This window comes from Chanodichthys erythropterus, chromosome 21 (assembly GCF_024489055.1).
Source record: "Chanodichthys erythropterus isolate Z2021 chromosome 21, ASM2448905v1, whole genome shotgun sequence".
Taxonomy (NCBI): domain Eukaryota; kingdom Metazoa; phylum Chordata; class Actinopteri; order Cypriniformes; family Xenocyprididae; genus Chanodichthys; species Chanodichthys erythropterus.
The window spans coordinates 10,175,523-10,189,339 of NC_090241.1; the positions used below are offsets into that span (position 1 = coordinate 10,175,523).

The 13,817-nt window shown below is 35.8% G+C and overlaps 2 protein-coding genes across 2 annotated transcripts in view; both read right to left on the reverse strand.

Moving 5' to 3' along the window:
* Positions 1 to 512: 512 nt before the first annotated feature.
* On the reverse strand, positions 513 to 7,384 carry klhl41b (kelch-like family member 41b). The gene is made up of 6 exons (XM_067373464.1): positions 6,192 to 7,384; positions 5,271 to 5,428; positions 5,039 to 5,146; positions 2,616 to 2,801; positions 1,985 to 2,131; positions 513 to 913 (listed from the first exon to the last, which is right to left on the reverse strand). The coding sequence occupies exons 1-6, from the start codon at positions 7,296 to 7,298 to the stop codon at positions 802 to 804; spliced, it is 1,818 nt and encodes a 605-aa protein (XP_067229565.1). The 5' UTR covers positions 7,299 to 7,384; the 3' UTR covers positions 513 to 801.
* A 2,698-nt stretch (positions 7,385 to 10,082) lies between these two features.
* col28a2b (collagen, type XXVIII, alpha 2b) overlaps positions 10,083 to 13,817 on the reverse strand; it is a 38,802-nt gene continuing 35,067 nt past the window's right edge. The window contains exons 32-35 of the mRNA XM_067374318.1: positions 11,789 to 12,045; positions 11,484 to 11,682; positions 10,183 to 10,374; positions 10,083 to 10,090 (exon numbers count right to left, since the gene is read on the reverse strand). Coding sequence (XP_067230419.1) covers positions 10,083 to 10,090; positions 10,183 to 10,374; positions 11,484 to 11,682; positions 11,789 to 12,045 — 656 coding nt within the window. The remainder of the gene's footprint in view (positions 10,091 to 10,182; positions 10,375 to 11,483; positions 11,683 to 11,788; positions 12,046 to 13,817) is intronic.

Consider the following 13,817-nt stretch of genomic DNA (forward strand, 5'->3'; position numbering starts at 1 on the left):
TAGGAATAGAACCAGATCTTTGCACTTCAAACCACAGCCGTCGATCCCGGTCACCCATTCCAGAATCCTCATCAAACAGGGGTTGAGATGCGTGATACATGTAGGTGTTGTGAAGCATAAACTTGACTTTCAGCCTCCATGTCCTGCTTAAGCAGGTTCCCTGTGTGCCACATACAAGCCCCCACACATACACAAAGTACCTGGAAATAGCATCTAGTTCACCTTCACAACAGCACTGTAATATATGATAGCTAAAAAGTAAATAATCAATAAATAATACAAATGCATTTGTGTAAAAACAATGCAACCAGCCAGTCCTAGCCATAATATATATATATATATATATTTTACATAGAATATATATATATTTTACATAGAATATATATATATATTTTACAATTATCAAGGAAATCAACTGTCTACTACAAAAAGCACCACAAGTTAGTTGATATGATTTAAAAATGTTTATTTAAAAAAAAAAAAATGCATATACATAAAGTAACCTACCAGTATTGAAGAAGAGAACTAGAGTTTATTTTTATTACAGTATATTAACAACATAGAAATAGGCGTGCACCTGTTCTTGCTGTCATGGCATTAAATGAGAAATGGCTTGTTCAAACACACATACACATTTATTTCACATTAGTCTAAAATGTAAAAGAAAAAAAAGAAGAACCTAAAGCTTTTTTACACTTTTAGTTCCATTGGCTTCTCAATTTAGACTATGCTTGACCACAGGCAGCTGTGAGCTGAGGTCACATGACCATCGGGAGTCACACTTCAAAAGAGGGGTTTCATTTAGAGTTTGGGCATCCTGGCAGCATTCAGACGCATACCCACACAAGAGGAGCCAGAAGCATAGCGCATCTCTCTCAGCATGCCGCTCCATGTCTTTTTGTCTTCCTCATACCTGTGAAAGAAAGCAGGTCAATGCATTGTCATGTATCAATGTTGTATGAAGTAAGGCCTGTATCATTTTGCCCCTTTTTTGCACCTCCCCAACTCAAACATCACAAACACGGCACTTATGTGTGCTTGTGAATACATAATACTAATAAAAGCTCTAACATATTATGAATACTTTTAGCTGTGTTGCTATGTGTCATGTGTATGCAATTGAGTAGAGTATACTAACTCTGTCTAGAGTGAACGCGACTGTCTCGAAACATGAAACATACTTTGTATCGTGTTGCATCGTAATGCCCCGTTCTCTTTGACGTGTTTATGACCCCGTTAATCTTACATGCAGCAAAATTTGGCTTCACTTCTGAAGCTGTAATTTTTTTTTCTCCATGTAACGTGTTGTCATGGACCCACATCGGCTAAACACTTTCTGGCTCTGCCTGCTGCAGAAGCTGGGAGGCTCAATGTTTGCACATTCAGGCAGTGTTGAAGAAAGTTACTTTTAAAAGTAATGGGATACAATATTGCATTACTCCCTAAAAAAGTAACTAATTGTGTTAGTTACTTCTTATGGAAAGTAATATGTTACGTTACTTTTTCTCACCTGGGCTGGGTCTGCTTGTTTATTTTTAAAAAAACTTCTATAAATGCATGCTCATATTTAGCATCGAACTACAATATCCATCATGTTCACACAGCAGTGCACCTTTACTCCCGATTTCTCTCAACATGGGACAGGAGAGCTATCAGTCAATAAATGGGAAAACTAAGTAACTTTACTGATTTGAAAAAGTAACTTGAAAAATTAAAAAAGTAATCTGATTATGTAACTCACGTTACTTGTAATGCGTTACTCCCAACACTGTGTATGGCATACTGTCATCAATGAACAATGAACTGGGTTAGGAGATTCTATTTTAATGTAAAAAAAAAAATGTGGTACATAATTCATCTTTAAGAAGGACAATCATTATTGGGTTTATTCCCTGGCATTATTCCAGGGTTCTTGAAACTTGACTAATTAATTGGTTTAGTTATTGATTGATTGGTTGGATGACACAAAACCAGGATAACTTACTGCCAAATGTCAGTGATCTCGGAGGGTCCGACATTTTTGTCTTCCAGCTCTACAATAGCAAAACCGCCAATTGCGAAGAGGTTTCCTCCGGTGCTCACAAGATTCACAGAGCTGCGTTCTTGGGGGAAATCTGTGAAAGTGTCCCACCTGAAAGCAAATTATATTAATTAATTTAACACATTGTATAGATTTCATTTTTCAAATTCAGAAGCAATGAAGAGATGATAAAAGATGGCTAAGTTCTGGAAGACAACATGTAGAATGCTAAATCTCTGGACAGACGTAATATTAACGTTTTGTATAACAAGAAAACCTGTAAAAAAAAAAAAAATAGTATTGATTTAGTTTGTTCAGGTGCACTGCTCACAGTGAGGAACAGTGCTTTATAGTTAACTAAAACTAAAACTGTTCGTTAATTGAAATAATGCTGAAATACAGTAATATATAAATAGTAGATGAAAAACTGAAATTAATTTTAAGTACTAAAATTACTAAAATAGAAACTTAAAAAAAATAACAAAAAGCACATAACAAAATTACTAAAACTAAAATTAAAATTAAAACTGAAAATAAATACTATAAAGTATATAATTAATGCTAAAATAACACTGGTGAGGATGAGTAATCATACTTGTTTGTTCCAAAATCGTAGACTTCAGATAAAGCTGTGAGTCCTTCTTCATTCACTCCCCCAGTTACAATGATTTTTCCCTTATGAACTACGGCACCAAACATTGCTCTGGGTATCTTCATAGCAGCCAGTTCTCGCCATTCAGACTGCTTGTGGTTGTACACGAACATTTTATTGATAGCTTTGCTGTGAGAGAGACAAGAGAGATTAATTTACTTTCATCAAAAGGGATTTACAGTGCACTGATTCGTGCATGTCAGCTCCTTCGAAACATGAAATCAAAATTGACCTACGACCTTCTGTCATGACAACTCTCTGAGTGTTTGGCATGGTAATCGATATGACAATGTTGATATGTTTGGTCTTGGTGGAATATCTGCTACGCTGCTGCTGCTGCAGAGCAAGTACGGGACTTACTACTGCCAATACATACCCAACATGCTGCTGTGAGCAAGTAAGACATGCTGCTGCTGTACATATAGCATACATTAATTACCTGTAGCAGATACAGGTGGAGCTGGGGAAGGTGGAGGGTTTCTGAAAGTGCACTGCACTGCTAGCAAATGCTAAGCAGCGAGCTTATTGGCTACTGATACAGCAGGAACCAATCAGCTGTGCCCTATAGAGAATGATGTGCTTTCTGGCAGATTGAGTTAAGGACCTATCAGCCTGCGCCATCTAGAGTTTCATGACAGAACTTTGTATTTAATTACCATTCTTGGTGTGATTGTGAAAAAATTAATTGGTGTACAGTACAGTCCAAAAGTTTGGAACCACTAAGATTTTTAATGTTTTTAAAAGAAGTTTCGTCTGCTCACCAAGGCTACATTTATTTACTAAAAAATACAGTAAAAACAGTAATATTGTGAAATATTATTACAATTTAAAATAACTGTTTTCTATTTGAATATATTTCACAAAGTAATTTATTCCTGTGATGGCAAAGCTGAATTTTCAGCATCGTTACTCCAGTCTTCAGTGTCACATGATCCTTCAGAAATCATTCTAATATGCTGATCTGCTGCTCAAGAAACATTTAATGTGTACAATTGTACAAAATATTTGTGTACAATATTTTTTTTCAGGATTATTTGATGAATAGAAAGGTCAAAACAACAGTGTTCATCTGAAATCTAATCTTTTGTAACATTATAAATGTCTTTACTGCCACTTTTGATTGATTTAATGCATCCTTGCTGAATAAAAGTATTAATTTCTTTAATTTCTTTTCAAAAAAATAAAAATAAAAATTCTTACTGACCCCAAACTTTTGAACGGTAGTGTATAATGCTACAGAAGCTTTGTATTTCAGATAAATGCTGTTCTTTTGAACTTTCTATTCATCAAGGAATCCTGAAAAAAAAAGTACACAACTGTTTTCAACATTGAAAATAATCATAAATGTTTATTGAGCAGCAAATCAGCATATTAGAATGATTTCTGAAGGATCATGTGACACTGAAGACTGGAGTAACGATGCTGAAAATTCAGCTTTGCATCACAGGAATAAATTACTTTGTCAAATATATTTAAATAGTACACAGTTATTTTAAATTGTAATAATATTTCACAATATCACTGTTTTTTACTGTATTTTTAATTAAATAAATATAGCCTTGGTGAGCAGACGAAACTTCTTTTAAAAACATTAAAAATCTTAGTGGTTCCAAACTTTTGGACTGTACTGTGTTATTTTAAAGAAAAATGTGTTTTGTGATCTTTCTTCAAAACGTAGTAACTTGCGCTTCGCCTCAAACTGACTTTCTGACTTTAAAGGGGCAGTTTTTTTTATTATTTATGTACTTATTCAATGTAACAGAAATGTTTGCATAATTTGTATTATTGTTTAATATTTACTTATATCAAACTTTAGCCACTCATTTCTAACATTATAATTATTCAAAAGGTTCTGCAGAGTTGTAGGTGCTACACACAGGCAGAAACAGTACAAAGTTTGGCAAATGTTCTTTACTTTTTACTCACTCTAGTTCCTCTGGTGTTTAGTAATAATAGTGTCTAGGCTGATCAATGTCAATAAATGCTTTTTTTGGACGGAAAAGGAAGTTTTGAGTTTCATGAAGATGAATGCAAAATCAATTCCTCATGATAAGAGGCCTTTAAAGGCCAATTCACACTGCACTGACAGACACAGACCAATGCCGACAGTCACCAGATTACATTACGTCACTTCTCAGACATTCCAAAACAGACAAACGCAGATTCAGCATGTTCAATCGGGAGCTGACAGACAGCAACAGGGGTACTCTCGACGAATTGTCTGTTGCCTTCTGTTGGTTCAGCACGAATTGGACTTAAGTGTCACATTGTAAAAAGGATTGTTGAGGAACTTTGATGGAGCACAGACAGCTGCAAACTACACCATATGTTCTTGAGCACCACTGATCTCATTTACACACTCTTACTTGTCATCTGTCTTTCCTCCAATGCAGTACACCATGTTGTTATGTGAGACAACTGCATGGCCGTGAATACGCAGAGGAAGTTTCTTGGTCTCGCTCCATTTCATCTTTCTGCAATGAAATGAAATATTATTGAAAACACACATCTGAGCCAGTAGCCCACTCATGTGTGAAGAGCAGAATCAGCAGTTGAACAGACAAAAATATGTACAGTACATATTAGTTGAATTCATACTCAGAGTCATAACACATGACAGAGTCGAGGGACTCGTTGGTCTGCAGGTCTTTGCCAGCGATGGCGAACAGCAGGTGTTCAGATTCACCCAGACTGAACAGGCATCGAGGGCTGGGCATAGGTGGCATTGCCCTCCAATCGCCAGCAATACTGTCCAGCTGGATAGGACAAAATAGTTTTAAAATGACAAATAAGTTCCATAACACTTTGGTTCAACTCATTAAAATTAGATTAAATATCATGAACTAACAATACCAACCTTTTTTTTTTTACAGCATTTATTAATCTAGGTTCATGTTTATTTATAAATATAGACTAATATTGTTTACATATGCATCTTATTTCAGATATTTCATACTTCATATAATGTTAGGGTGATATATACTATACAGTAGCAAATTTCAAATTCTTGATTGCTTGAATTGTCGCAAAATGTAAACTATTATTTCCCAGCTCTAATCTGTTAAATGTAAGGCATGAAGATATCAAGATATTATAAACATTAACATCATGATTGTATGTAAAGCTGCTGTGAAACAATGTGTATTATTAAAAAAGCATTCCACAAAGAAATTTGACCTGAATTGATAGGTCTATACATAGGTAATTCATATTTGTTTAGAATACATTCATGTTAATTTCTAAAACTTGAAATGATAAAAATGTATTAGTATATGCAGGATATAATGTATCCTATATGCGGTAAAAGTAGCGATCATTGTTAGTTCATGATATCCAGTGTTAACAAACTGAACCTTATTGTAAAATTTTATCGCAAGTTGTTTACAAAAGCCATCTTGCAGGTAACTCTAAAGAAGAGCTGAAGAAAAAAAAAAGGAGAAAAGTATCTTGGTAAAGCTAGTTTAAAAAAACCTGTGGTTACCATCACACCAGCAGCAAGTTTTCAAAGTTGATTTGTACCTGGTAGAAGTAGCACTGCAGTGGAGACTCTTTGCTTTCTTCATCAACAAACAGGCCCCCGATGACAAAGAGTTGGTTCTTCTTGGTGCAGAGACTCACATGGTTCTTCGGCACTTGCTCTGCCATGGCAGCCAGAAAACACTCATTCTCGGCCACGTCGTACGCCACAGCAGCCGTGTCATTGATCATGAGGATTAGATCTCGTCCATACATCCCCAGTCTACGAGTATCATTCAAGTAACCTGGCAGCAGCTCCTCTTCCTCCTCTGTGCCATTCACCTCTCCTTCTTTCTTCTCTTTGGGTTTCTTCTCAGGGAGTTTTCCTCCAAAGGCATCTTTGATGACTTGCAGCTTCTTCAAGAGTTCTGGATCGGCCTTGATGACGTCATCGTTCTCAACCTTCTCCCGGAAGTACTTCTCTGGAAGCAGGCGGAAGCGGATGCAGTCGAACGCTTCCCCCAAACTCTTGGCGCGCTTGGCCTTGTCGCTGCGGACCCACTTCATCACCGACTCGAACACAACTTCTTCTTTCTCCACATTAAGCGTGTCTCCACCAATCAGGGCCAAGAGCTCATGAGGTGCCAGCTGAAGGAACTCCTCCTCGGCAGCCACGGTTTCGAAGCGGTCAGCGATGAAATCGCGTGCCGCAATGGCGAGCCTGGGAACGCTGAGGACCAGGCCGAGCCGGAAGACGGCTAGACAATTAGACAGCGAAAGCTTCTTCTGAAGATAATTCACACATACTGTAAACACTGAGGGAATCTGGAAACGGTTCGCCACTGCAAAGATCTCCTGAACGTTGTCGTCCGTCAAGTCAATCTCAGCCGAATACAGATACTGGATGACCATGTCCATGATGTTAGGATCGACATCGTCCAGAACCACTTCCTTGCCGCTTTCCTTCTCCTTGCCGTCCTCGGAGAAGAAGAGCTCTCTGAAGTAGGGGCTGCAGGCGGCCATGATCAGGCGATGGCAGGGAAAGCTGCGGTCACCGATTTTTAAAGTGCAGTCCACAAACTTGTTCTCATTCAGAAGTTCCTTCAATCCATCCTGCAGCAAGGTGCTCTGGAACAGCCGCAGCTCCTCTTTTATGGCTTTGGGATCCATGTTGTTCTGTTTTGAGATGGGAATTGTAGGACAAGATAAGAAAGAAGTGGAGAAGGTGGCTGCAGTTGTGCTTGCCACACCATCCGGGCTAGGAAAGGACAGAGTGCTGAAAAGATTCCCAGGGTGAAGGGGCTGTTATTTAATCCTGCCATTCTAAATATAACCTTGCCGCTCTTGTCCACCCCCACTGCCTCCGTCATCCCTCAATCCTAGTTGTGAAGAAGGGGATCCCAATGTGATGGCCAGCCAAGACGCCAGCTGTCGGCGGGACGGGCCACATAAAGATCTGAGGAGACCTATGAGTCTACAAGTTTTACCAATCCAATTTTATTCTTCTATACTTTGTCTACAAGTTTGTGTGCAAGAGTCTTTGAGTTCAATTGCCCACATAAATGAAGGGTTCACTTGCAGTGTTTAGAGACAGCTGCGACTACAACAGGTGATGAGCCATTTTCAGCTGCCTCAACCACTCTGTGCCTTGAGTCACCCAAACTTTATTATACATGCGTCAGATCCTGGGAGGAGACAAAATGCTTAATGTAGTTAGTTACACTTAATTAAAAGTGTAAAACTTGTACCTTTAGGAGTACAACTTCTCAAAGGGACATCTTTATACCTTAGTTACCCCTAAAAGGTTCATAGTAGGGTACTCTAAGGAAGTAATATACTCCTTTTAGGGATAGATAAGCTACAAAGTCATTTTAAGAGTATTGCCCCAGTGACAAGCTGTTATACACCTAAAGGTACAAATTTTATACTTTTTTTCAGTGTGGAAAACACTGCTAAACACAAATAAAAGACTAATACTTCCCAGTTAAACAGTAATTTGGGTTAATAAAAAAGACATCTAAACTTATCATTGAACTTCTTTGGAACATGAGTGCCATTCAAAAGGGTGTGTTAACTTGGAAATCACAAATATGGAACATGTTTTTTCAACCCTAGAAAATGGTTCTAGAATTATCTCAGGGCTCAGGGGAGAGCAGCAGTCAGACTAGAGACACTATTACTAAAATTAAAACATGCAGAAAAGTGTTGGGGGAAGGAGTCATGTAATTTAAGTCAAAGCATAAGGGACAGATGTGTGAGACTGTTAAAGAGAAAGCATGAGGAGATATTAATAACAAGCACAAACGAGAAAGAGAGAAATTACTAATATACCAGCTTAATTTCATATTTTAAGATAGACATTAGCTGAAGATCATACCACTTTTATTTTGGGGTTGATTGTCTTGGGGCCCTACTATATTTAAATAACCCAGGGACTTCATGTATATACATTTTTGTGAAAAGATAATACAAATTTGAGAAAAATGGAGAAATATGATTTTTCCAACATAATGGTGTAGTATAGGCACCAGTAGCAAGGAGCTAACTGGACCCAACCCTTTGCTCCAAAGTAATTGGTCACATGAACAAAAATGGCAGGTCATCTACTTCCAGGACTGCATCCCATGCAACTGCCATTGAGATGAATTGGAATGCTAGGGGATAACTGCCTCAAGTATTATAGTCATCCTTGGACATCACAATACCACAATATGGTAACTTAATTTCTTTCCAGAAGATGGCAGCGTGTAACCTCAAGAGAACCATGTTATCTCATTAGAAATCTATTATAGTCAATCTATAAAGCTTCAAAAAAGGTGTTTTGAAACATCTTTCAGTTGTTAAATAACATTTCAAGTGTTTTTAATTGTTTAAATTAATTTGACGGTTTTTATGTCAGGCGGTACAACCAAATATTGGTATGTATATAACGTATATCTGACATGGAAAGGATACCAACCTATCCATACTTGAATTTAGCAGTATTTGGGAGATATCTACAAACCTTTTCACTCTGCCACAAGGATCACTTGGGCTCCTCTGGATGATGCATCATCATGTTTACTGTTATTACCTTGTCAATTCATAATAAAAGAGTGTTTGCAGTTGCGCCACCCTGACATTTGAGAATATACAAATTGAAAAACATTTGGCTAGCAATTATCTCAACTTTAAAACTGATATTTTTAAAATTTGTTTATATGAAAGGTTTCAAACCTAAAATGATGCAATAATATTTAGTATTTAAATAGTTTTCTTAGTCTATTAATTTGTTCAGACAGTTGCACCACCTGACATTTTGGGGGTTTAAGATAACAAAACATAAACTAATATGTATTATTTAAACTACTAAAAATAAATTGAAACTAAATAGGTTTTATAGAATAAAGGGATTTATGTCATGAATTTATCAGATATTTTTAAAAGGAACTAATGCTCTTGGACACAAAAATATGCATGTCGTGTCATTGACCATAAAAAGCAGCACAAATCCTCTTTGAGCAGAACATGAAATACTCCATAATTTAGTGAACATGGAATTACAGAACATTTTAATTTGCCAAGCCAAGCCATTTATCCATGTACAAAATATTTTATTACAAAAGGTACATAAAAGATAAAAAAAAAAAAAAAAAACACTTTCACTGATACTAACAACATTGGTTCTCAAAATCAAGAACACATTTCCTTTATTACATAAATGCCAATTCAATGAATGTTGTGTAAATATGACAGACAGTGTACAATATTACAATACTGCTTATTCACAGTTCTGCTGATTGTGATATGAAAGTACTGTTCTTTCTTAGTTATCTACTGTTGCATTACAATGTCCCTCAATAAATCTCCTTTCCTACAACATTTTTTTTGATATACTTTGTGCATTTCAGTGCAGGTCCGTTGCAGTGATAAGTGAGGAATTGCAGATAAAGGAAAATTTATCCACAATGTATATCAGCCTCCTAAACACAAAAAAAAAGAGTGTAACTATATGGCAGGAACTGGTGCCCATTTTCATTTGCTGTAACATTTACTTATCAGGTGTGTATTTTACCTGCTCTCACGACCACACATGTCCTCTTGCACTCTTCTTCTGTGTCAAAGCGGTTCCGGTTCCCGTCACAGCCTCCGTACCAGAACTGTGCGCAGGCGTTGGCCTGCCGGTCATAGTACCATCGGATGTTATAGTCCCGACAACGGCCCTGATCCAGGAGCAGCTCACAACGGGGGTCCAGAGGCACAACCTCTGAACATAGATGTAATAAAAAAATTTTTTAGCAAGATGGTGGGCACTGTCTGAGAATATATCACTTGGTTACTTGCTTTTGCAATTCCAAACTGAGTTTTTGCACCCTTGTGAAGGGCACTTTGGGAAGGGGACGGCATTTGTAGGGGCCTTCCAAAACGAAAGTGAACACCGGAATCCCTTCACAAAGGGCCCTTCCACAAGTCTGTTACCGAAGGGTCCATGTGATGGTCACTTCAAAAAAGTAATTTTATCATTTATAGTCATGTGACCCAGGGTAGCAAATCCTCATGATTCATTTTACAGCTAGATGGCGGAAGAGTTAATGTTATTGTTATTACATACATTTATGTCATACATTTCATATGAAGTTTAAATAAACTGTAAGAAATGTGTTTAATAGTTTATAGGTTTATACATTAGGTAAATGTGACTAAATGCATGCTCCAAAGGAGACACAGCAAGATTTAAAGTTGAGAACAGAGGGAATATATGCACTCACACACATTTAATGCATATTTTAAAAACATCATTATATTTGCAACAATTATATACACAGCAATAATAAGAAATCTGAGTGTTCATATGGACGCTCACTTCCGATTGGAATTCGAATATTAATGTAAACAAGAAAGTAAGTAATGAATAAGTAACTATGAAATCAGGGATTTGCCCCCTTCCCAAACTAGCATACAACCTATTGTGGACTTTATCTTTGTATTTTTATGTACAATAAATTAAAAAAAAAACTATAATAATTTTGTGTGTGTGTAAACCATGATACATTTTTTTCAGGATTCTTTAATAGAAAGTTCAAAAGAACTATTTATTTTAAATAGAAATCTTTTGTAACATTATAAATGTCTTTAATATTACTTTTGACCAATTTAATGCATCTTTGCTGAATAAAACTATACATTTAAATAAAAATAAATAAATACATACACACACACACACACACATATTTTATATTATATTATATATATACATATTACACACACACATATATATATATATATATATATATATTTTTTTTTTTTTTTTTTTGTACTGACACTAAACTTTTTGTGTTTTGTAGTGGATTAGTGAGTGTGTCATCATGTGTTTACCTTTAGGTAAAGGTGGTCGTGGGGCTGGTATATACAGCACTGAGGATGATGACGAGTTCACAGTTGTTGATGTTGATGATGATGATGATGATGAAGGTCTGCTATGTGTGGATGTCCCAGTGACTGTTGGAGTATCTCCTCTACCACTGCTCTGCTCTGAAGTGTTTGTGTCTGGTGTCTCAGTTACACGCTCAACCTCCTGAGGAAACATTACAAACATACACACACACACACACACACACACACACAAAATTAAATTAGAACACAATTTTAAAAAATCCATTCATTATCTTTAGTGCACTAACCTCATTAATGTCTGGACCAACTGTTGGCGCAAAAGTTTCTCCCCTCCTGCGCCCTTGAGTGGCAGTGTTCATCCCAGAGCGTGTTCCCTTGTTCTCTCTGTTGCCTTCATTTATGTTGGTGCCATAATTATATCTGCCGTTACCATTGATGCGGTTGCCATTAATTCCATATCCGTTTTCAAAACCATTGATGCGACTGAAGATTAGTGCTCCGTTTTCATCCTCACAGAGCTGATTGACTAGTTTGGACTCCAGGGCTGTATGACAGAATTAAAAAGAGAGAAAAAAAGTGATCTTAGGCAAACATATTATATATTTACTTGTAATTTTCAGTCTGAAATTGCTAGTAGACTCACAAATAATTACAAAAATGGCAAGAAACACATTGAATTAAACATGAACTTTTAAAGTATAAAGACTGAAATAATATTTTCTTGTAAAAAGTAGGCTACTGGGTCTCCAGTAGCTCACAGAATACAGGAAGTGAATGTTAGGTTGTAAGGAGTGTAACGGTAAGCATTATTGTGTACCGCTCTGTAGCAGCAACAGAAATCTTTTCCTAATGTAAATCCAAAAGATCTGTAGTCTCGCTTTAAACCACACCAATTATGTACATTTTAATTGTGCCTGACCTGCATGACTAAAGCAGTGAGAAATGCACTGAACATGTTCGCTCTCTGTGAAGTCTATTACATCTGGGTTTGCTATTGCTGTGATCTCATGTGAGTGACAGGTTGTATAAAAAAAAAAAAAAAAAAAAAAAGATAGATGTGTACAAATTATTAATTTACAATAACTGCAATATTCCATAAATAAATAAGAATCATTCATTTTCATTTCATGGTGACAGTAGATGTAAAGATGCTATGTATAAGGCATGTAAATCAGGCCAAATGTAAATAAAATCATGAAACATTAGAATGGTCCCCTATATGCAAAAAAAAAATATATATATCACCATATAAACAGTTTTTGTGAGCATGTCAACTCCAGCTTAAAAGTCAACTTGTTGACAAAACTGAATATTTAACATGTTAAAGCTGTTATAATTATATTTATTTGTATTAAAAAAAAAATAAAACTTCCAGGACTATATGTCCAACTGTGAGATCCATAGACATCATATAGGATGTCTATGGTGAGATCCACAAAGAGCAGGAAATAGTCCTCAGAGTTGAAGATGACCATGATATTGCCTGATTTATTCAGAATTATAAAAAATTCTGACGGAGCTGATGCAAAGTGAGGACACAACATTGATAGGCAAATTTTTTTTATGGAAAATATAATTCAAGACTTTTTATATTTGTTTGATATATTACAGATCTGCCTTCCAATTTAAATGTATATTTTTGAATTTGTTGCATTTTTAAACACTTTATTTGGCAATTTTTACAGTGTGACCTCATGCTGAGGACTGTTTAAATTACATGTATTTCCAAGTAAAGAGCATGTATTTAAAATAATACTAACAAAATTATTTAAAAATATTTTTAAAAAATAATATTTTTAACATAAAGAGGGCTTTTGTGTGTAGAACATGTGTTGTCCCTTATCTCAAGTATGTATATATATATATATTTTAGTCAAACCAAAATTTATTCAAACACCTTGAACATTTCATTGATTAATACGGTTTATTCACTATAGTTAAAAAAAAAAAATGGTAATAAAATATGACAAGATCTCAGAGTTAAACTGTGTCAGAAAAAAAAAAAAAAATCTTATGTCAGATAACACTTAAGCAAAACATGGTCAGATCAAAATGTCTGAATAATTTTTGGTTCCAAATTTTTATCAGTTTTACTGGTAGTCCACTGTATGAAGAATTTTTGGGTATAATATGTCACAATTTACTTTATTTCGCTATCCTCACTTACATAAATGAACCATAGTGTCCTGCACCCACTAGTACAAATATATCAAAAATATCAAAAAATGTCTGAATAATTTTTGGTTTGACTATATATAATTTACGGAAGAGGATTAGGGCCAAGCAATAATAAAAAATAAAACCATCTCGAGATTA

Excerpts from the sequence above, each read along its gene's own strand:
- klhl41b (XM_067373464.1), bottom strand. The coding sequence starts at position 7,298 with ATGGATCCCAAAGCCATAAAAGAGGAGCTGCGGCTGTTCCAGAGCACC. Across the intron at positions 2,802-5,038 it reads GGAGGAAAGACAGATGACAA|CAAAGCTATCAATAAAATGT; the intron begins GTAAGAGTGTGT and ends TCTCTCTCACAG. Across the intron at positions 914-1,984 it reads GAGATCACTGACATTTGGCA|GTATGAGGAAGACAAAAAGA; the intron begins GTAAGTTATCCT and ends TTTCTTTCACAG.